The following is a 23,897-nucleotide window of genomic DNA, read 5'->3' as shown; positions in this document are numbered from 1 at the left end:
CAAAGTCATTATGGGAAGTGAAGGTTGTCACAATGCAAATACTGGTTCCCAGGTAAACTTTTTGCATCTGTGTAATAGAGAAAGGGCAAGAGTTGCTAGACAGGTTTCATACCAGTGAAACAGTTTTCTCTGCCTACACAGATGGGATTCTTAAGTCTTGGCTTAGCTAGCTGCTTGTGTTGGAACAGTACAAAGTGATATGAAGACAGTAATGGACTTGCTGCTTTTGTTTCTAGTGGTGCCTGTTAGTAACAGACACTGGTGCTTATTTAGTGGAGTTGCCTTTTCCTTCAGAAAAAAACCCAAACAATTCTTGTGGGAACCTATTCTGTCTCCCTTGCAGCAAAAGCAGAGAATAATACTGAATAATGTCTTTTACTATTTATTTGCTGTTTGGATCCTCAGGAATGTTCTCTATTAGAGAAAATGTAGAAAACCATCACTGCAATATATAATATTTTCGTTTGGAATAGGATATTAGGTGTTTGACTTGAGGATCCTAAAATAACAGTGTTGCAGATAAAAATGCATGGACCAAATAAAATGAGGTTTCATATACGTAAGGATTTTCTTGCTCTTATTGACAGTAAACAGCTTAAGGGAAATAAATTTTCTGTTAGCTTGTAACTAGCACAGCTTATGTTATTTTACTTCCCTTTTTATATGTTAACGTTAGGGATATTATAGATTGGACTTTAATCCTTCTCCAAATAAACCCTATTCACTTTCTTTTCTAGTTCTTAAGTACAACAAAGGAGGAAGGTTGACAAATGTAAGTGAAATCAAATAATGTATGACAGCATCTCCTCCTTCCTTTCTGTGTGCAAAGGTGATTCTGATGAAAGACTTGGTTAGTGTTCTTAATGCTCGTCTTGATCAGTGACGGATAATTTCTAGCAACTGTAGGCATGTGAATATTCTGCTATAAGAGAAGTTATGGTTAGATTTGTGTCAAGAAAAAATGTGCTCCTCAGATTATGCATGCCGTCATCACTTGGTGCATTTGCCAGCTCCATATTCATGGCTTGTGTTTATCCTATTTTGCTCCCTTACATATTTATAATTAAAAGCATTTGGCATTTTTAGAGTTCACTATCTTCTTACTAACCTACAGTGCTAAACATGTTAGTGGACAATTTTCTTACCTACCTCAGGATACTACCTGTATTCTCAAAAATTCACAAAGCAGGATAGATGGTGGATAATGGGAAAAGCAGTTTCTCTACAGTGACTATGTCTACACTGACTCTTCAAGAGTACATGAGAAAGACCTTAAGGTCAGATTCCCCAGGCAGATTTTTGTATTTTTTTAGTGGGGAGAAGCAGCAGTCTGGTGGTCTTTTCTGTGAGATGCTTCATACTTCAAGAGGTGGTTTCGAGAATTTTATTTCCTTCAGGGCCCTTTGGTTGGCAATAAGGGGTTTTGCGCAAGGTGCTAATTGCTTAGTAAGATGGGACGAGTATCAAGTAAAATTTTGGAGGTGGGATTCTCTTATTCTCTTCCTGTGGTAGGAAAGCCAGTTTTCCCACATGTGGAAACATACTTTCTTCTCCAACCAAAAGTCCACATCATGTACAATTGACTCAATTATTTTTATTCACCCCATTCTATCTTAAAAAACTATTTATTGTTTAATCAATACAGAACAGTTTAATCTGACTACTGCTTCAGTTCTGCATGGTATTTAAAGCTGCTATTGTATTTAAAGGTCATCCCTAAACCCACAAAAGGTGTTCAGAATATAGTTTTGTAGGTGCCATAATACCTAATCACTGGACAGTGTTAAAGTAACAGCACCTCTAAATAAGAACTCTAGAACACATGCCTTAGAGCATCATGTATTTTAACAAGACTTACCTTATAGTTAGAAGTCTTAATTTTAATGGAAATTGACTGTAAAAATTAAGGTTATAGACAAATTTTCATGATCTGTGAAGTTCATAGAATGCTAGATGTTAAAAAGAACAATTGTATTTCTCTGTAAGCAGAATCCTAGTTGTCTCAGATGAAATGTTTGGTGTAACTTGGTTTTGTCTTTACTGAAATAATTTAAATTCAGTAGAGTGATATGTATGAAGATGTCATTTTTTACTTATACTTTTTTACTTAATAGATGTGTGTAATTTTAATTAGAATATTGTTTCTCTCTCTCTTTTACATGAGAAAATATCTACCCAGGATACAAGTCAACTAAAACAGTTAATTGCAAGGAAAACTTCTAAAAATTAAACGTAGTGCAATTAATCTGATTTCTATGTATTCATCCTGCCATATTTCAGAGTTGCCACTTTTAGCTTCATGCAGTGTATGACATTCAACAAAAATGAACTGACATTTCTTTACATCTCATCAAACTGTCGTATACTCCTGATCACTAGCCCTAGTATCCCAGCAGGCAGCAGTCTTCTCACCTGGCTGGCTGCTGTAATCTTTGTGTTCTTGCAGCTTGCTCAGGAATAGGGACTGGGTGGTTTCTGTCTCTTATGATTTGTGTCTCTTCCCCCTCCTGTTCTTGTGGCTGTCCTGCTGCAGAACAGGCTGCAGCTTCTGAGTCTTCTTCCTGCGTTGTCTCAAGAGGAGCTTCTTCCTCTTTCACTGACTGGGGCAACCTCAACTTCTATTGTTCCCTCTTGGTTGCAGGAGTGGCTATTATGTTTAGGGTTGTGTCTCTGGTGTAGCCATGGCATCCGTTTGTAAGTCCTTAGATCCAGAGACCATCTCACTTCTTTAAGGGTGTTGAACACAGGCCTGCTAGGCATAGGCCAGGCCCCAACATAACACCAAAAGTCTTTGTCCTTGGTATAAGCAAGGTATCCTTCCTTCAAGTGGTCTGCCATTTCAACAGGATTCTGTGCCTGTTCAAATGCAAACTCCCAGGTCATTAGAGGTGAAAACTGCTCTAGACACCTGCCCAAATTCTCCCACACACCTTGCTACCCAGGAATTTGCTACCTCAGTGCACTTTCCTGTGTGTCATCCCCAACTAGTTAGTTACTGAAGGTCCCACAGAGTTTTGAATTTGGATCACTGGATTCAGAGTTGGAGGATGGCTTTGTATACCACTGATGCAAGTGGACCACTACTGATGAAAGAAGGAAGGTTAGGGAGTTAGCAGTGATGGAGGTGGTCTACGGCAACCTAGACAACAACCAGGTCTCCACAGATCTGGATGGCGTCGATTGCACGTGGGCCTTGTGGCAGAGGTTAGTACAGTATGCACCAGTGTAAAATGCCGACACCTTGGTGATGGTGGACTGGCCAGATATCAAGGCACTAACTGTGGGCAAACTGTCCCACCAGCTCTAACAAGCCAAAGAGTATCTCTCTTCCTCTGCAACCCTGTGAGCTGGCATGTTGGCTGTGGCTAGTGTGCCACCAGGTTCAATGACTTGAAAAGAATATCTCCTCCTTCTTGCCCCAACAGCCAGGGTCTCAGCTGTCAAAGGTGCTGAAGTAGGTAACAGCGCCTTAACTGCATGTTGTGCTGTGTTGCCACTTATTTTTCAAGGATGATGTTTTGGGTGGTACCATAGGTTGCAGGGTACATTTCTAGCCACTTGCTAGTTGCCTCTGCCACTGGAAGCACATAGCACTTGCCTTGGCAGCACGTTCAGATGGTCAGGTGTAATCAGTCAGCTAGGCCTCCTCATATAGATAGCCCAGCCACCATCTTTTATTCCAAGGAGACTTTAGTCATTTGCCTCAATTGATTATGGCACGTTTCACGTTCGTGGGTAGCCTGTGCAGTAGCTTCAATTGCCAGATCCACACCTTGATCAAGAGCCCATCAGTATGTTGCATCACTTCTTAGGTGTCCCTAGGGACATGTTTCATGGGTCCATTGAGCTAGGAATAGCTCACCTTTTCATTCCCAGTCCAGGTCCACCTGAGTCACTTCATTTCTGGCAGCCTGATCTATCTGCTCATTGGTCTCTGGTGGTGCAACTCTTGGGCATGTGAGCATTTACAGGATGTATATACACATCATGATGTGGATGTATTCTCAAAGTACACCTTACATAATTTGTAAACATGAATAAAGCATGCCTGTCTTACCCAACTCTCCTGCCCCCTGCATTTTTCTTGGTTTAATTTCTCTGCTTCTCTTTGTATTAATAAAATTTAACTTCTTGAATAATTAATTTGTATTTCTTTTCCACATTTGTGCAAAAACAGCTCATGAAAACACAGTTGTGTGTACCTGTTACATTTCTGGTTGCTGCTATTCAGCCTACTTGATTTTCACTGAAGCAAATATGTTAAAAGGGTTTCTGAGGACATTGGCAATGGAAGGGTAATGGGAAAGCTCATAGCCTGATCTGTGTCTTCCATAAATATGAAAGTGATAAACTGAGTAAAAAATTGAACTCAAAAAGAGTTCAACTTCCAGCTTTAAAAAGACTTGACATACATTTCTCAATGAATACAAAGTAGTTTTGCAAACCAGTTTGAATTGAGGTGAGTAGCACATCTAAAATGGTTGTGTTTAAAAAAATATGTGTATATATGCTTGTGTACAAATATATATAAAAACTTCTGCTCCTTCTTCCTTTGTAGTTGAAACTACTGCAACGTTGCCTGGCAGAAAGCAGATAACAGGTAATGGAGTTCTGTATGTTTTTTTCCCCATTGTTCTTGTATTTTGGAAAGTGCATAATGAAGATTGCTGATAGTGTTACTTTATAATTTATGGAGATAGTTAAGTATATGTAAGTATTTGCAAATTAATTATCCATATCATCCTTGTGGCTTATTAGCATATTTCATGGTGCAAACAGCATCAGTAATTTTCCAGAGAAAATGAAAATAAGGTCACTGAGGTTACTCCAATTCTCCTTTCATTGCAGAAATTATATTTACATTTATCCTTTGGAAAGAAGCTATTACTAGTTTTCATTAAGGCAAGCAAAATAGTCTGAGCAAGGAATCATGTGAGTGATTAGCATTTCAGGAACTCCTTGTTTACCATGTTTAACAAAAAAAAATCTGGTTTTCCACAGAGACTTTTGGTATCTCTGAATAACTCTTCTACAATAGTAGGAAAGGCCTTACAGTGTAATTAGTGCATTGTGAGTAACAATCTAGGATGACTTTTGAGTTTTGAGAGAAGATGTTGAAATACCTTAAGTATGTATTTTTAAATCATGTTTCATATTTGCAGCCAGTTGTTCTTTAGATTATATTTCAGTGATAATTGTGACTCGACTTGTCTGTGGCACTGTCAAAAACTACTCAGTAAATGAAAGGGCTAACTTTGAAGTTCCTATGTGAACCAGATATCAAATTTACTAATTTCTTTTTGATCAAAATACTGACTGTAACAACATCAAAGATTTAGAGGCTAGTGTTTACTATATAAATAGTTTGCTGGCTCCTGTCAAGATCAAAGGTCCAAACTTGAAATTAATTAGCTTTTTGTAGGATAGAAAAGAGAACAGATATGTTTGGGATAAATTTTAAATGGCAAGTCTCAGTGTTATTATACAAAGTCTGAGTTGAGTTCCTCATATCTAATTACAGCCATCTTATTTTGTAGACTTGATTCTCATTCCCAGAATAAGCAAGCCACTCAAGGTAGGCATGTGGCTTTCAGGCTAGTGTGGCCCATATCTTGGGTCCGTGATTTTTGTTGAACATTATGCAATGCAAACTGCCCAGTATTTGTTGAAAAGAAATAGTTTTCAGTTGAATTCTGTTTGAATTCACAGAAATTTTAATTTTATCAGAGGTTGGTACAGTTGCCTTTTTTGACAACCTGGAAGCGTTCTTCTGATGAGCAGGTGTTGCCCTCTTCTGGTGAAAGAAGTAAACTTTTGATAATACAAGGAAAGGCTGCTGTGGATGGTTATGTATGTGTCTAAAACTTCATCGTGTTCCTTTTTTTCCTTCTTATTTTTTTATTTCTGAAACAAAACCTGCAAATTCAGGAGAATCAGCTGCAACGACCATTTCTGGTAAGAAAATCTGGACTTTAATGATTACTGCAGTGTATGTTATTTTCTATTAGATAAATCTTCTGCTTTTACCTCAGGTGATGCAGAAAAGCTGTAATGGGAAAGGCTGCTGTGGATGGTTATGTATGTGTCTAAAACTTCATCGTGTTCCTTTTTTTCCTTCTTATTTTTTTATTTCTGAAACAAAACCTGCAAATTCAGGAGAATCAGCTGCAACGACCATTTCTGGTAAGAAAATCTGGACTTTAATGATTACTGCAATGTATGTTATTTTCTATTAGATAAATCTGCTTTTACCTCAGGTGATGCAGAAAAGCTGTAATGTAAATGAGTTGCAATTTTTAATATTTTTTTAATATTTTTTAAGAAAATATTAATTTCTTCATTTTACTTCGTAATGAAACAGTTTACCTTATAGCATCACTCATGGTTTGTGGCAGTAATGCTTGGGGATGAAGCGGGTGCAAGTTGCTTGATGAAGAGCCTTTTGCCCAGTAACCTGAACAGTGAGCAGTTTGCAGAGATGGCAGAGGAGACACAGTGTAGTGAGAGAGTCCCTTTACATTTCCTCCCACCCTCGCGGATGTGCGTGTCATTTGAGGCTGTGTGATACTACGCATGTGCGCACACAGAACACATGCGAGACTCTGATAACTTCTGGGACCAGAGGTGATAAACATAGAATCATAGAATCATAGAATCATGGAATTGCCCAGGCCGGAAGGGACCTCCAAAGGTCATCTAGTCCGACCTCCCCGCAGTCAGCAGGGACACCCCCAACTAGACCAGGTTGCCCAGGGCCTCATCGAGCCTCTCCTTGAATATCTCCAGGGATGGGGCCTCAACCACCTCCCTGGGCAACCTGTGCCAGTGCTCCACCACCCTCACAGTAAAGAACCCTCTCCTAATCTCCAATCTAAATCTGTTCCCCTCCAGCTTGAAGCCATTGCCCCTCGTCCTGTCACTGCAGGCCTTTCTAAACAGGCTCTCCCCAGCCTTCATGTAGGCTCCCTTGAGAACTGCAGACACACAGAAATAGCTGTGTGAAAGCCAGTTGCCTTCTTCCTTTATGCGTATTGACACATAGTGATCTGGAGAAAAGAAATAATGCAGTCACAAACACATGCTTTTGTTCTTTACAGATACAATCTTTCTCTGGAATTGGTTTATCTTTAACAACTGCAGTCAATTCAATAGTTGTTGTTTATACGAAGCCAAACAATACAAAGGAAGTCAGCACTTAGTTTTCACTCTGATTTCTGATATTTTGGCTGCTTTTACTTGCCTTAGAAAATCAGTTGTCATCAGCATTGTTTCTTAAGAACAAACTATGCTTAGCTTTTACTCTGAGGTAGGAATTAAGAGGGCATTTTTGAAAAGGCTCAGAATGGCTAGTCTAGTTGAAATAAATATATCAGAAAGAAAAGCTCTCCATGTAATGAAGTGGATTGCTTTTTTTTTTTTTTTCTTGATATGCGACCATCTTTATGCAGAGCCACCAACTTTTCATTATTATATTTAAGGTATTTTATTAATGATAGGGATGTTTTTAGTAAAGAAGTTTGAAAAGCTTAATATTCTGTTATGAAGCTGCTTTTCCCCATTTAAAAAATATCACTAAGTTGCTATATTGGAGTGATATGAAGTGGTCCTCTAACCACTTTGTATTCCTGTGCTGACACCTAAAATATGCTTACTAAGCACATCCTTCCGGAGCAATCTAAAAATTTTCTTATATTGTCTTAATTTAATTTTTTTTTTTTTTGACACAACTGGAAAAATAATTGCATCCTCACTTTATTTATATATGGTTACTGGCAAAAATTGCTGTTTTGGAGAGACTGCCAAACCCAGTGTGTCATCTCTGCTGATGAGTGTTGCAAGTTCTGCAGGAAATAGCCCTTCGGCCTAAGCAGTTATTGCTATTGGATATGCCAAATTCATCTGTATCTTCTGAAAGACTGAAACCAATAAAAGGAACTTACCAGAAGGAACTCGATTACCAGCTATTCAAATTCAGACACTTAGATTTTGGAAATAATGTCGATGTTCTTAACAGCATTCCAGTTGTTCTTAAAATGGAACTTAAATAATAGTCAGTTCTGGTTTGAAGTTTTGCATGCTTGATCTTTTTCCTCTAAAATTCATAGAAATAAAATATTATATTATTACGGTTTTTACTTCCTTTATCTTTTTTTTTTTTTTTCCAGAATCCTCTATTGTTACTTTTATCACCTATCCTATTAATCCTTCAGGCAAGATTTTATTAATGTTTCTCTTATTTAGATTTAGTTAGACTTAGATTTTTTTAGATTTTTATTGTTTTGTTTTTACTGATACTATTTTTTATTCTTCAGATATGACTTCAGAGGAGACTACACAAACTGCAGGTGAGAACTAGCATGAAGAGAGTAAGGTTTAAGGGAGATTGTTGCATTCATGAAAGTTCACTGGTTTTTTGATAACCGGGATTTGTTTAGTCCAAATTATTTTCTTTCATGATCTTGAAATCTGTATTTATCACCAATCTATATTTTAAGTCTGCATGGGTATGGTTTTGAAGCGCATTTAACTCACGCTGAGCTGTTAAACATTTGTTTTTATTCAAAATATTACATTGCTTGCCAAAGCCCAAACTGGACATACTTACTTTTAGCAAGTATGTAGTTTTCTGGTATATCTATAGATAGAATGTTTTCTCTACTTTCTGGTAGTATTTAAAGTATTTTACAGAAATAAAACGTACACTCCATTCCTTAAAGACACTTACATGATACATGTTCCTGCAATGAGTTTGCCAAATAGGATCAGTAAAGACTCAATCAGAAGAACCTGAGAACTACTACCCCTTTTTCTCCTGATGTTTGCATTCAAAAACAAGGGGGAGGTTTATCCAATATCCGTACAGATTCCTACCTGTTTGTATGAGCTAGATATCCTGCTATTCTTCATAGTTACTGGAGAGAAAGACACATTTTGAGAACACAAAATGCCCACGTAGAAAAGGTTAAATGAGAATCACCCCTTAAAAGCACCACTTTGTCTACTGAGTAATAGGGAGCCTACAGTAACGGGCTCATATAGGGACATAAACATTGGAATGGATGGATCTCAGTCTTAGTGCTGCTTTTTCATTTCCCATGCTGAAGGTAACTTAATTCCCTTATAAATGCACATGTGTTTACACTTCTGGGAAGACAGAGTCTAAAGTAGAAATTAGGAGACTTATTTTTGTGATGTGTTTTGTAAGCTTTTTAAGTTAAAATGTGAAAATTTAATTTAAAATCTTTTTTTCTTTTTTTAACAGAAGCTCTTAGCATCACTGATTATTACTCCACCATTATTCCAGGTAGGAATAATACATCACCACTGATCTTCTTTTATGATCCTCAAAATTAAGTGTGTGTGAGTTCAGGAAATCTGCTCCCAAATATTTTTAATAGGATCTTTTTTCTTGGTATTATGGTGTGTCTGCCTTACTTCGCGTTCATCTCCAGTCTGGCAGAAGGTTTAATTATGCGATGCTTTCCTAGATGGCCGCATGTAGAAGAGTTTGGTTATTTTGTAAGTCAGAGCAGCAGGTTAACCACAAAGATGTAAGAAACACAATCTCAGAGACCATGTTTACTTTAAAAAAAAAAACGTTCATGCTTGTTAATAGAGTGAATCAGACTGAGTCCAGTCATGATGTTCTCAGGGCAAGTCCAGTCTATATGAGGAGGCTGAATTAAGTTTTTTTATTCTCCATGTAGCAGCCTGATAGACCAATTAGAATGTGTTTGCAGTGAATTAGTGCAAGTGATAGAAGAACTGGCTTGGAGCCATAGGGGCTAGCGTGATTTGACTGTGTGAATGTGACCTGCAGGAAGTTTGCAGCTATGTTATCTGGTGATCTTTGGGGACTGGAAGCACTACTGACTTTTGATCGGTCTTTTATCCTCCACACTGCTTATCTGTTTTGTGCATTTTGGTGGCATGCAGGGACCCTAAACAAGACTAGGTGGCACACAAATGGGTACTCTGTAAAGAAAAAGAGGCTGATATTACTCTTTACTTTTGTGTCAATCCTGGATTTTTTGTTGGGCTTTATAAGTGTTGTTGTTCGTTATGTAGTTAATAATTTTGACAAATTCAGTTATTTATGAACATGTTATTTCTTTAAGGATTGGTGTGTTGTTTTTTTTAAAGTGCTGATACAATTTTCGTAACTATTTCCCTGACAATGGCCAATACAAAAAGGAAAGCAAATGTATTTGAATCTAAATGGCTGTCTGATAAATGTTTTTTTTCCTAATCATTTGAATATTGCCATCAGCTCACAATCGATGCCCTCTGATGGCTGTTTGTTGATGATGGTAAAATTGACGAAGCCTCAAGCTGTAGCAGGCAAATGTTTGTACCACAGAAGAAGTTAAAAAATTTAAAAATTACCATCCATTAGCTAATAATAGCAGAGAAAATAGCGTTTGTTTTTCCATCAATGGAGGCCAATCTATCTACTTAAATAAGGGAAGTTGTGCTGCCACATTGTTTTTATGAACATGTGTAGGACTTTTGGATACAAATATCTTTCTGGTCCTTCTTTTTTTTATTTTATTTTATAGAGCAGAGACATCTGTTTACAGTAAGGCTTAATTTGGGATCAGTGTTATTTCTTTGCTGTGTAGGTAATATTAAAAATAGTTACAGCAAGCTTTTGCTCCCATATCTAAAGACATGTGCTACTAGATGCAAGTGTATACGTTTGCTATCATCATAGTTTGAATTCTATTGGGTAGAACAGTTTCATGCTATCATAAGTAGCCATAGTGGGATCTCCAGAAGTAGATAATATGCTACCTAGTGATTGAATACTGTGATACTTGAAGAGCTTATTTATGATATGCTGATTTCTATTTTATTTGGATTTAAAAAAAAAAAAAAAAGAGACCACTTGCATGTAGGTCTTCTGTGGCAACTGTTATTAAAAATTATTCAAAATTAATTAATCAAAGCCAGCATGGTTCACTCTGAATACTAAGTCTTGGAAAATGTCATGGTAAGTGCCCTAGAGAAGTGAAAATATTTCTGAAGTGAAATATTTCTAAAAAGTAAAGACCTTTACATTTAAAGTATTGAAATGATTGTATATATGTAGGTTTGTCAGTACTGGGTTTAAGTTCAAATATTTTACTCACTAGATTTTTATTCTTTTTCCAAAAAAAACCTACAGCAGAAGAAACCATTTTGTGCAATGTAACACCTGTCTGTAATTTCTCAGGTTAGTGGTTTTCTTTTTCCTTTTATTTTTGTAAAAAAAAAAATGTTTCCAACTGCTTTCTGCTCTGAGTAATGGGGCAACTTTTAGTTGCTATGTTATACAATGTCTAAAAAATCTAAAAAATTAATGTGAAAGAGGGGTATTTAAAAGTAATGTTTAGTCTATTGTCTTTTTGATCTTTGGTTTCTTATGAAAGGATACACAGTTGCAGATAATGATTACAAACCTGAGAAAACAAGAAACAAGTAAGCCATGGTAGATGCTAATGTCTGCCATGTTGAACCAAACTGTATCAGGAATAGAAGTTGAAACTGTTTAAGAGTATTATTGTAAAAGCCTGCATGTATTTTAAAAGTGTAATGTGACAGAACAGACAATCAGAGGAAAATGGAAAGAGCAGTAATGTTCCCTTTATGTGTGTTAATATAAATGTAGTAAAAGAAGATTTTATTGATACGTGTTGCTGCCTTCCAAAACACTTTGATAAATGTCTTTTGTGAGAAATACTTAAGAAAATGAAGTCAATTCTGCCTAGTAGCCATATGCTGAGTACTTTATAGGTTAGAAAGAGGCGGGGTAAGTATCTGCCCCTCCATCTATAAAGTTTCCAAACTGGTTGACAAAGTAAACTGCTAGATGATTTGGGTGATGTTATCTATGCATTCCTATATGGGTCTTTCTATGTAGCCTGCACTGAATATGTGCCTGCAGGAAGAGAAGGGTCATAGAAGTTCCTTTTTTTCTCCAAAATGGGCCTACCAGGTCTCAAGGACTGTTGAATGATGCTCTGAATTATGGTATCCTGAAAGTTCTTTAATTCCCGAGGGAATAATTTTCAGAGTATCACTTTGCCTTTATCCGCACATTTTATTCTTGTTGCGGGAGTTGAGGTTGTATTATTAGCACTGTGCAGTGCAGTTTTTTTATTTTGGAAAAAAACTCAAACCAACAAACCCCGAACTAGAAGGAATCTAGAGACAGGCAGCAAGAATAAATATATAGAAAATAATGAAGCTATTGGACTAGTTCATTTGTGGAAATAGTAAGTGAAGAGATGGATGAACATTTGCAAAAACAGTGAATGATTCGAAAAGCTGGTGAAATTGTTCTTATTTTCTTTCTATTGTAACACAAGACAGTAAATTTTTTAATTCTCAAACAATTTTATATAATGTGATTTAGTGTTGGTTTTCTTAACTTTTTTGCCTTTTGGTTTTAGTGTTCTATGTGGGCAGCGTAAAACTCCAGGCAAATGAAGAAAGTAACAAGTCACTAAATGTAGATATAGTAAGTGTTCTCTCTCTTAAAACTTTATTGTAAGGAAGGTTGAAATGGCTTTCTTTGTCTACACTTAAAATGCTGATACCTTGACATGATTTTTGTTATGTTTTTTAGAGTTTAAGTTTATTTCAAATACAGTTTGCAGTGCAAGGTAATATTTGCTGAGGATGGATCTACTCTCTCTCTCTTAAACAGCTGCTTTGCAGCTATATTTCAGAATTCCGTCTAAGTAATCTTCCTACAGTAAAGGCCTGTATTCTCGATATCACCATTGAAAGCACAGGGAAGTACTGGCAAGTCTGGAGAGAGAATTAAGAGTCTGCATTTAAGCATACAGGATCTTCCTTTGGAAATGAATTTAGGCATTTTACTTTAGAAAGCAAGCATCATGAGATGGCAACAGTGTGGGTATAAATTAAGGGCCTTTAGATAGACCTTAGTTTATTCCCCCCAGCCCCAAGGCTAGATTATTCATAATTAGATCATTCCTACCACATCATTTACCTCAGTTATTGACATCTTTCTCCAAGGATACTATGTTACTTATGTCTATTATGGAGCCTGTCGCATTGCTGCCCTTATGGTTAGAAAGCTCGTTCAGTGTCTGGTCTAAGCTGTCTTTATTGCAAACTAAGTCAAACTCTTCTTTTTCCAACATGAGATATAGTGAGGTCACTATCCTCTTGCCCATATATTTCACAAATTAGATCCTGGTATTCAGTCTATGCTAGATGAGCAAATTCCTTCCATAAGTTGTGGCAACAATGTCATGGTAAATATTTGTTGAAGTGCTCTTAATGAGAAAATGTGCTTCTTATCTTTGGAATTTCAGACTTTTAGAATGTGTGAAATGAAAATGTTTCTTTTAATGGCTAAAAATGACTGGGTTTACTTAGCCGTGGAATCTGTTTCTAACAGGTTAATAACATAACCATGAACACTCAAGTTACAAAATTAATTGCAATTCCAGCACAAACCCCACAAGAATTGAGGTAAGTAATTTTGAATAAGGATTGAAATCTTTGTTATATTTGAAAAAGGTGAAATGAGACCTTACGTGTGTTTAGCAAACATTTGACTTTGCATTATTCCTGCACTTCATAAATTAACAATTTCAGGATTTTTAAGTTATTGTTCTTTAACATAAAGTTCATATTGGTTAGAATAGTCTTAGTTTTGTTTTATGTACCACTGGAGTTTGGTTTAAGAAATGGTACGTTTCCTGATTTCCCTTTAGGTCCTTCAGTTTCCTTGGGGCTCAACAAGGCCCAAAGGCCTTGCTGTTGATATGCTGATGACCTTAATAATAGTAATAGTAGTAGTACTAGTAATAATAATAACCACCATAACAACAACAATAATAAAAATAATACCTGAGGACATGAGTTGCGGATTGTTGAGAATGCCAGTCTGGCTGCCACTCTTCATGAATAAATTATATAATTTATAATTATATATAGTTTATAATTTTAGAGATTCAGTCTGGCTTGTAGGAAAATAGTAAGAGAACTTTCATAGCTGCATATTTTTTAATATGTATACTTGGACTTCTATCTGTATCTTTGTTTTGGTGTAGTTTCTTCTTTCACAGTCTTTGTAAGGAGAGGTTTGAATAAGTGAATTCTACTATTCTCAAAACTGCCCTGAAAATCCAGAAGATGTAATTGGCCAACAGGTCTTGTTTATAGATTAAATCCATATTTCTTACTCATTCTATTTCTGTGGCTTTGAGTATAAATTTAGAATTCTGGTTCAAATGCTTGCAAAAGGCAACATTGAGATTTATCTTTTGCTCTTTTAAATAATTTCTAAAGAAGTGGATTGATGTTAAAATATGTGATGGCAGAGGTTTAAATTTAGTTTGTGGAGTCACTAGCAAAAGGCAACTATTAAAATGTGCAATGCTTTGAGAAGTGGTTTTACAATTTCAGAACTGGCATGATTTTAAAAAAAAAATGATCAACGGAATATTTTTTTCTTAGTAATTGCTTGTTCTTTTCATTATATTGCTGTAATTTCTTTAGAAACGTAACTAGAAATCCTCCATAATGGTAACTTTTTATTTTAAAGAATTTCAGACTTCAGGAAAATGTTGCAAGCAGTAAGTGAGGTAAGATTACTAATTCCTGTTACTGTTTGGAAAACTTTTTTCAGCTTATTTCTAATCACGTCATTATTGAATTATCAGTCCTGTTTTTCCTGACAAAACAATTTTTTTTTATTTTCACTTGTCATTACAGTCCTCTGTTATGGAATGCAGTGCAGAAAATCAGAGGTTTGTTGTTAATTTTTTTAATGCTTATATATTTAAAAGCTCGTATATTGTCTTGTGATACATCAAGTATGAATGGCTATGTAACAAAAGAAAAACCAATTTTCTGGGAAGTTAAGTTTGAGAAAAAAACTGGAGATATATATGTAGGCTGACAAAGGAATTCTGATCCCATTATTCTCCTAGCATTAGTAATTATATTTTTTTTTTTAACCAAACTTTATTGCTTTTCATTAATCTTCTGGTGAAACACAGGCTTGCCTCCCATAGTTCTCCCTGTTTGTATTAGCTGAGTCACATAGTAACTTAACCCCTAAAGTTATGGGATTTGGGACCACCAAACTTACAGAGCTTGTGAATACAATGCAATCTTTATGAGGGAGTTGCTTCAGACATCCCAAGTTGCTGTTCTGTGGCTTGGGAAACCAGCCATCCTCGGGGCACGGGAAGCCTGAGAAGGTAACCAGTTCAGAGTTTGGAAGCCATGGGGTATCAGAATGGCAAGGTTGCCCCACAGAGGTGATCTGGAAACCCTGAAATGTAGATAATGTACGTCAATTTAATTGCTACTCACCACTAAATTCCTGATTTTGAATGATCAGTTTGGAAACACTATATTCTAAAAGAAAATGTGGAACTTCATTTCCCCAAATACTTGAATTTGGGGGTTATCTTCCTGGGTTAGGATGAAAGAAAAATCCAAAACACTCAAATGGTAATAGACACAAAGTCAGATCGCACCTTCATGTCATACACTGTTAGTATTTAGGGTACTCTTTTCATTCTTTTTAGCTGGAAAGAAGCTTCATTTCGTCTTTTATGTGTTGCCTTTTCATTCAGCTCTGTGTTTGAGTCTGCTGAACATGAAGAATTCTTACTCTAGGTTTGCTAGTTTAGGCAGGGTTTCACATCATCAAACCATAATTGTGAATGTGAAGTTGCACACTTAAGTGGGTCATCTAAGTTCTCTCTAAAGTCAAAATAGAGAACTTTCCCAGCCTTTCCCCAGTGAAGATTTCATATACACTGACATAGCCACCTAGGACACTTGCTCGTTCCTCTCTGGAGTTTCTTTACAGGAACAGTCGAAATTATATTATTATCTTTACAAAATTATTATCTTTAATGGCTAACATTAATTAGGGAGGACCCCATTTAAGATTCAACAGTGTCTGTAGAGAAAAGAGAAAATAAGCTGCTACGAACTTATGTATTATTACTCTTCTGTTTAGCCTGACATAGTGTTTTATGTGCATTAAAAATACCCCCAAATCTGAAAGAACCTAGGAGACATTTTCTTTCACGCTTGTCATTTGTGCTAATGTGCTTTCACGTAGCATTTGATGTTAGTTTCATGCATTGTAAAGATGAGGCAGATCTGTTTCTTGAATCTAAAGATTTTTCTTCTCATGATAGTATACACTGCAATTTCATAATGAAGCTGGCCGAGAGAGAGAATATAAGCAGTTTAACAGACAAAGCAGAAATAAGTCAACTTGGTAAGTTATGCTTTAAACACAGTCTCCCCACCATTACCCTTTCAGATTAAATTTTGTATCTTTACACATTGACCTCCAAGTAGCTAAAATAAAAGATTGTTACTTATTTTTAGATAAGAATAATGTTTTGTTGAACAATATAAATACATCAAAATGCACCCATCTGATATTTGGGTGGGGAGGGTGAAGTTATGTCTAAAAAAACTTTTATGTCTAAAAAAAATTGACTACATTGATAAAGCAGACTTTGAAAGGATTAGGTGTAAAAAATGCTTGAGAACATCAACGTGTTACTGAAATGGCAATCTGAATTGTAAAGTTTATAAAGTCAAGCTTTCTTAGTGATGATGTGACAGTACGGAGTGGTGACTCATACCATTTGTCTCGGTTTCAAAAGATGTAGTTTTGCATTTTGGTTTGTTTACAATAGCAAAAATAGAAATACCTGCTTGTCAGGCATTGTGCAAAAATCCAGGGGTATTGCCATATTCTGACTGGTCAAGATCTGTTTTGCAAATGTAATTTCATAAAAAGACCCTCAAAATCAATTATGCAATATATAGTATTGTTTAAAAAACATAAAACCCATGCTTATTTGATTATCCTACTTCACAGTATTAGCAATTTTTATGCTTCAGGGTAAACTATGTTAATTCTTCTTTGTCGTCTCAGAACGGTGCTGTTGTTCATCACTGAAGTATTGTTCCTTGACTGCTGAAGAATTACAAATGCAGTAAGTATAAATACAAAATTTGACTTGCTTATTTCTTCAATTTCTGAATGCATTAGAAAAGTCAACTTCCATTTGCAGTAACTCCACAAGAAAAACCTGACAGGCATTTTCCTATATAGTTCCCTTCCTATTCCTCTCTCTTCCCATCCCTTTGCTTCTCTTCTCTCTTTTTTAAAATTTGTTTTCACTTTTTTCCCATCCCTTTTGTGTTCAGCATCAAGTCAGCTCTAGGATAGGCAGCAAAAGCAGTAACAGTATTTTATGGACTTACTAGTTAATAACTACAGCAAAATAGAATGTAAGAACACTCAAAACATTATGGATTTCGTATTTGTTACTAAAGCATGAAACAGCCAATATGATTGCTTTAAAAATATACATTATTATTAGTATGTCCATATCATTCATATATATTCCTGTATTGTAACTAATTTTCTTTAAAATATAAACAACGTTAAATTTAACATGCATTTTTATGCTTTTTTTTACAGTATTATACAATCGCCATCTCATTCTATATGGGTTCCTCCCCATCATTCTCATTCTCCTTCTCTCCCCAAAAAGACTTCACCCAAATCCAACACTTTTATTTCCCCCACTACGCTTTCCACCAAAGCAAGCCCCACAATTAGACCACTGATCCCACCATTCACAGAAATTTCTTTTTCTAAAACTCTCTCCACATCTCCCACCACAAATCCTCTCTCTGAAACTTCTGCTACATCTACTACTGAAACTTCTGTGTCTTCTGCCAGTGTTACCACTACACTTCCCTCTTCTGAGTCTCTTGCTCAACCTACCGTTCCAACTTTTCCTTCCATAGCTTCTAATAAATCTGTCACTATTTCCACACCTGCAGCAAAATCTGTCACTAATGCTGGTTTCTCAATTAAATCTGATGCTGCGCATATTACCAAGCCCATTACAATAATTTCTCCTTCTATAAATTTCACTAAACATACTGCAGTTTCCTCTTCTGAATCTGTTGCACAAATTCATCCTGCTACAGATTCGACTGTACCTGTTTCTCATAACAAAACCATTACTACAGCACCTGTTCTTCCCCTTACTCCTTTCACAATAACTTTGACCCCTACTGTTAGTCCTATCAACCATTCTGTCTCAGCTTCTCATCCTCATTCTACTGCTGAAGGCCATGGGAGCACAGGTAAATATAACAAGTAAAATAATTATTTCTTTTTTAAAATTTGAATGCAATTTGCTGAAATTTGCTTTAAACTTTATTAAACAAGATTATATATCTGAGCTGTGACCTTCCAATTACTGTGAAAAATCTGAGACAACTCTAATGAGGTGTGTACTTATTTTAAAATACATTCTGATGCCTTTGGCCATGGTGAGTGGTACCTCACCCTACACATTGTTTGGTAACTGTGATAGATAGATGCTGTGCTAAGTTCCCAAAAGGTATATTTGGCAGAAAAAAATAAGTTACAGAGCCAGAGAGTTATTTTTTAACTAGAGTTATTTTTTTAGCTAAGCAATTATTTAAAATATTGCAAATCAATGTTGGATCTTCCTGAAAATATTTTTCATTAGGAATATTCTTAGTGGCTGTGTATTTTCATATGAAGATTGTATGCTTCTTTACAAGTTTCTTTTCAAACAGCTGACCTTATCTTGATCGTATTCTACTTTCAGGCATCCAGTTGCTAAAAATCCAAAATAATAGGTCATTTAACATCACTAATGGCCTGATGTGAGGAACTTTGTTATCAATAAAAATGTGGAATTAATGCTGACCATTTGAAACCTTGCTTTATGTTTTCCTAAGATTTAAAGTATTGCTATCTGCAAAGTAGCTGACAGGGAGAAAAAAGGAATTGTGTGTCACATAACATGTTGAGAAACCTTACAGGTTGTGATAAGATTTGTTGGTCAAGAGACCTGCTTATTCGTTCTGCTTCTCAAAGCTTGCGCCATTTGTTGAACACAATGTTTAAATAAATGCACAACTTTTCTTTTGTCACAGGAAAGATACTGTCACCTACCACATACACAACTTCTGTATATACCACCATCAGTATCACCACAGCTGAGCAAATTGTGTCCAAAATAGAAAACGATTTAGCAGCTGGAAAAGTAGAGCCAAACGATGTAGAAAGGATGATTAGTGAGGTTAGCAAAGTCCTGACTGCTTCTCAGCCATTACCACCTCGAATTTCTAACAGGTAGGTCATTCTGGCAATAGATTAAAGGTGTATTGTATTGACTGTCTGGATAAATTGGCTTCACCAAGTTTCACTTTTTCATAATCTTAATCCAAAAGAATATTTCTTCTTCTTTAATGTAGTTACATAAAAAGGAAGGAGTATCATTCCAGTTTTACCGGCTCTACTGTAATGTAATGCCATGGAAAACTGTATTTTTTTGTGTTGACACCACAGTAAGTGAGCAGAATCTGATGTATTTTACACTACACTTGGATTGATAGCAACAACTTGGCTGAGAATTTTGGGTGTATGTGTTTGGTAATACTAAGTATCTCTTTTTCTTAACAGAATTATAAAACTGGTGGATTATATTGGCTTAAAATTGAACTTTTCAGCAGTGTCTGCTGATTTTTCTTCTCCTTCCTTGGCTCTGGCAGTTGTCAAAACCAACAGCATCCGCTCCAACCAAATGTCTTTTGCTGTCCAGGACTCAGCTGATCTCCAGGTTAAACACTGATAATTCTAAATACTTAAAAAATTCTCAGATGTTTATTTTTAAGTATTTGTGGTTTTATATTTATATGTAACATGTTCTGTGTCTATGTCACAATTTCAGGCATTTTTGTTTGTGTTGGTTTCAGAGAAAAAATACTTTGTTTTTTAAGCCCTCCGTAGTTTTTTCCTATCATTTTCTACTACAGTGTAAATAAGTAACAGACTTAGCAGAAACTGGCATTTGACTAATAAGCTGTTACAGAGGGTACAGCCAGAACACTGAATGGACAGAGTGCTTGGTGGAATAACTGCCTCAAAACCCCTGAATCATTAGTCACTTAATCACTCACCCTGACAGTGCTGAAATCTGTCGAGGAGTGTTGCCAGATTTCTTCAAGGAGACTAATTGCAGAGGATTCCAGGAAAGAACTATTGTGTTGCTTAGATAATGACATTCATACATTTGTTACTTATGACTAGCTGGTCTCACCAAGAAAGCAGTGCTCTGAAAATTTGGGTCCACTTTGTCTCATTCCAAACTTCTCTCCTGGTTGAGCAAATAATTTGGACAATACCAGCCTTGGAGGCTTTAGCAAGGAGACAGGGAAAGTTCTGGATAAATTTTGTCACATTCTGTCCTCTTGGAGAAGGAAATAGCTTAATGTAGCATGACCCATAAGTTGTACTGGAACTGTTCTGTGATACTGAAAATAATAAGAAATGTTAACATTTGAGTTCTTTCCTATTTTCTTAGCACTATGTGGTGCATGACTGTGAGACGACTAGGAGGTGGTAGTGCCGAAAAACAGATATTTGCTAAGTAATTTTCTGGAAATGCCATGGCACTGGCAATGAAATACAGAGAATTTTCAACAAATATCATCTAGTTCAAACTGGAGCAACAGGAGCATTTATGTGGAATTGAGTTGGAATTACTTTGCTAGCTTTCTAAACCGGTGATCTCCAAACTGCCATGTGTCCATTGGGGTGCAGGAGGAAAATCTCTTTTATATGATTAAATATATGTTTAAAAATAATGTTTAATTTTTATCTCATCCTTTTAAAATTTCTATTTTTGTGTATGTTTTAAAACATGCATAATATATTAGTACAGTAGTACATACATATAACTTATATATAGATAGATATATTTTGGAGTGCATATCAAAAAATTTTTAGGGGTGATCAAAAAAGTTTGGAGACCACTGGTCTAAACAGAAGAGTTAAACCGTATTGTAAGGGCACTGTGGAGAGCTCACACTGTTATTCCTATTACAACCATTCTTTGAATACACACATAATTTCTTTCTTTGGTTCTGCTGATGCTTCACATCTCTCAGGAATGATGAGATTCTCACAACTCTCTGAGATGATGATATTTATATGTAAAGGGACTAATGGGTGACAAGAAAACATTAGAGATTTTGTACCAAACAAAGCTCTTTGTCCTATAAGTACAGCACAGAAAACTGGGTGAAAGTTCAGATCATATTTTTGTAATGTTACATCACTAAGCTTTTGAGATATCTGAATCGTAGCTTACCCAGTTTATTTTTGTGATTTTTGCCAGCTGATCATAAAGTTACGGTTTATGTTCCTAGGTTCTGCTTAAGCTACTGTACTTAAAAAACTATTAACAAATAATGACTATTTACAATTTTTCTGAATTCTGACATACTTCGTATGGAGTATACAAATTCTTTGCCTCTGCAGGCTTCTGTGCTGTGAAATGTTAATCTCCCTACACAGTTACATAGACTTACCTAGGTTGATGCTCTTCACCTTCTTCAAATCAATATTATCTACCAATGATATGTTCTGTCCGTGTAAGAAAATGCGTAAAGACAGAGTATTTTCAGTGGTAGGCGGACTTGAAATGAGTGCATCATTTTCAGGCCTGCAGATGCTATTTATTCATTGGATCATGAGAGGAATGAGAAAGCAGCAGTGAGTTCCTGACAGTGATTACAGAGATATGTATTTCAAAGTTCTAAACTGAAAATAAGTGACAATTTAATTTTTCTTTAGTGACTGAAATGAAGCATAAATGTTGCATTTATTTTTCAGATATCTCTAGGCATTAATTCAATTAATGACTTAAGTAATCTTGGATCAATTACGCTTCCTTCATCATTGCTGACCAGTTTACCTCCTGAAGAGTTGGACTTGGCTTCTAGAATTATATTCAACTTCTTTAAGAAGACCACCGTGTTCCAGGTATCTTTTTGATCCTCTGTTCTTTGGTTTTAAACTCAAGCCTGGAGCAAAATAAAATATGAATGGCCTTTTTTTTTCCCTACAGAACACATTTCAAAACTTCCTGATTTTAATTGTGACTGTGGGGAGGTCGGACTAGATGACCTTTGGAGGTCCCTTCCGGCCTGGGCAATTCTATGATTCTATGATTCTATGATTTTTGTCCAGTGCTCACTCTGTATAATGACTGAGTTTGAGGGCGCTGTACTATACTGTTGTTTCCTTTAAGATTTCAAAATCTGATAATTTTTTTGTTCCAGGATCTGTCCTTGAAGAATGCATCTTTAATCAGCAATGTTATATCATCAAGTGTTTCTAACCTCACAATTAGCAACTTAAAGGCAAATGTTACTGTCACTTTACAGAATATCAAACCTAATCAGGTATGGTTTACATTTGGGCAGATTTAAAGTACAATCTTGTTGCTTCCATTGGTGTTTTTATAGAAGAAATACTGTACTAAGAATACAGATCAGTTGGTTCTGCTTTACTATTGTGGACATTTAATCTCCATCTGGACTTTCAAAATCACTTATCTTTGCTTATTTATCACTGGTATCATTTTTTTGTTACCAGATGCTTTCAGGTAATTTTGCTCTATCACTTATCCATCCAGGTTTTATCTTTCCTACCTACTCTTCCGTTTTATTCTTCAAAGACTCTCAAACACTCTCTCAGATGAGAGCCTGACAGTGGGAGTTGCTACAGAGTTGCTGCAATCATGATGTTTGTAGGTGCTGCATGGCCAGAAAGCAATATAAGTCTTTTTTCCTAGGGGAAATGTTGTTCCTTAAACTGGAACACAGGTTTGTGTCATCTGAAATTATTAAGGCTCACATACAGCATCTCTTTCCTAAATGAGCATCAAATATTAAAATCTTCTATCCCATATTTTAAAAGAGTTTAAAATACTATAAACTGAAAATGTAGGGATTCCACTAATGTACCTGATGCTTTTTTCCTAGATCTGGCTTAGTGTAGCCTTCACTTGTATTAAGACTGAGAGATATAACTGTAGAATTATTAGTATTCATAGCAGTATACTGTATTACTGCTACTATTTTTAGGATTTTTGTATGAGTGGGGAAATCTATATGTAAACCTTTAACATCGTAGTAATTTAAAGTGATCAAATGTTTGCAAATGAAAAAGTTTTTCCTTTTCTGTGTAGTCATTTTCTTGATAATTACAAGGTCAGGAAGGATGAGAAATCCTGAGAATTTGTATAGTGTGGGAAGGCAATGAAACATCATTCATAATGTTCAACCAGGACTAGCTAGCTCCTGTATAGTGACTTCAGACTTCTTCAGCATATTTTCACGTCTATTTCAATATTAATCCATTCTGTGCACCTAAGTTAATTTTCCATTCATGTAAAACAGTTATATTTGTTGTATACAGTATTTATTCTTGCCTGCATTTTGTAGATAATTCATAAGTTACTTTACCATAAACTCATAGTTTAGTAAAACATTATTTTTTTTTACCTCCGAAACAGGATAATTCAACAGTTAGATGTGTTTTTTGGGACTTCAATAAAAATGGTAAGTAATTGAGATCACCCAAGATACCACGCTGTTTTAGTGATGTTAACTCATGTTAATATAAATGAAGGCTTTTATAACAAAGCTGTTTTCTTTAACAGGTGGACATGGAGGCTGGTCACATGAAGGATGCATAGTTAAAGAAAGTAGAGTTAACGAAACAGTCTGTTCATGCAACCACCTCACAAGCTTTGCCGTTTTGATGGTAATTATTTAATAAATTATGCAGTCTTACCATGATTCAAGAAAATATTTAAGCGTGTGTTATCTTTAGCAAATGAGGATGTGGTAAGCACACACCACCTATGAAATACTACTCAGAGTCTATTCACTTCAGCGTTAGTACATGTAGACATAAAATTGGTCATTCAATATTAATCCATTCTGTGCACCTAAGTTAATTTTCCATTCATGTAAAACAGTTATAT

At 35.8% G+C, this 23,897-nt stretch overlaps 1 protein-coding gene across 5 annotated transcripts in view; it reads left to right on the top strand.

Annotated features, from left to right (window-relative positions):
* ADGRG2 (adhesion G protein-coupled receptor G2) overlaps window positions 1-23,897 on the top strand; it is a 63,660-nt gene that overhangs the window by 26,301 nt on the left and 13,462 nt on the right. For 4 of the 5 annotated variants that reach the window (XM_014960345.1, XM_014960346.1, XM_014960349.1 and 1 more), the window contains exons 4-21: window positions 4,559-4,600; window positions 5,929-5,955; window positions 8,313-8,345; window positions 9,263-9,304; window positions 11,168-11,215; window positions 12,435-12,502; window positions 13,415-13,488; window positions 14,567-14,606; window positions 14,737-14,771; window positions 16,185-16,267; window positions 16,940-17,000; window positions 17,492-18,168; window positions 18,994-19,192; window positions 19,523-19,679; window positions 21,737-21,886; window positions 22,186-22,308; window positions 23,424-23,469; window positions 23,571-23,674. In XM_014960345.1, the coding sequence (XP_014815831.1) occupies window positions 4,559-4,600; window positions 5,929-5,955; window positions 8,313-8,345; window positions 9,263-9,304; window positions 11,168-11,215; window positions 12,435-12,502; window positions 13,415-13,488; window positions 14,567-14,606; window positions 14,737-14,771; window positions 16,185-16,267; window positions 16,940-17,000; window positions 17,492-18,168; window positions 18,994-19,192; window positions 19,523-19,679; window positions 21,737-21,886; window positions 22,186-22,308; window positions 23,424-23,469; window positions 23,571-23,674 (2,009 nt within the window). The remainder of the gene's footprint in view (window positions 1-4,558; window positions 4,601-5,928; window positions 5,956-8,312; window positions 8,346-9,262; window positions 9,305-11,167; window positions 11,216-12,434; window positions 12,503-13,414; window positions 13,489-14,566; window positions 14,607-14,736; window positions 14,772-16,184; window positions 16,268-16,939; window positions 17,001-17,491; window positions 18,169-18,993; window positions 19,193-19,522; window positions 19,680-21,736; window positions 21,887-22,185; window positions 22,309-23,423; window positions 23,470-23,570; window positions 23,675-23,897) is intronic. The other variant, XM_014960347.1, reaches the window with a different exon arrangement.

Source organism: Calidris pugnax, unplaced genomic scaffold (genome assembly GCF_001431845.1).
Source record: "Calidris pugnax isolate Ruff unplaced genomic scaffold, ASM143184v1 scaffold188, whole genome shotgun sequence".
NCBI classification, from domain to species: domain Eukaryota; kingdom Metazoa; phylum Chordata; class Aves; order Charadriiformes; family Scolopacidae; genus Calidris; species Calidris pugnax.
This window is presented reverse-complemented; position numbering and strand designations above follow the sequence as displayed.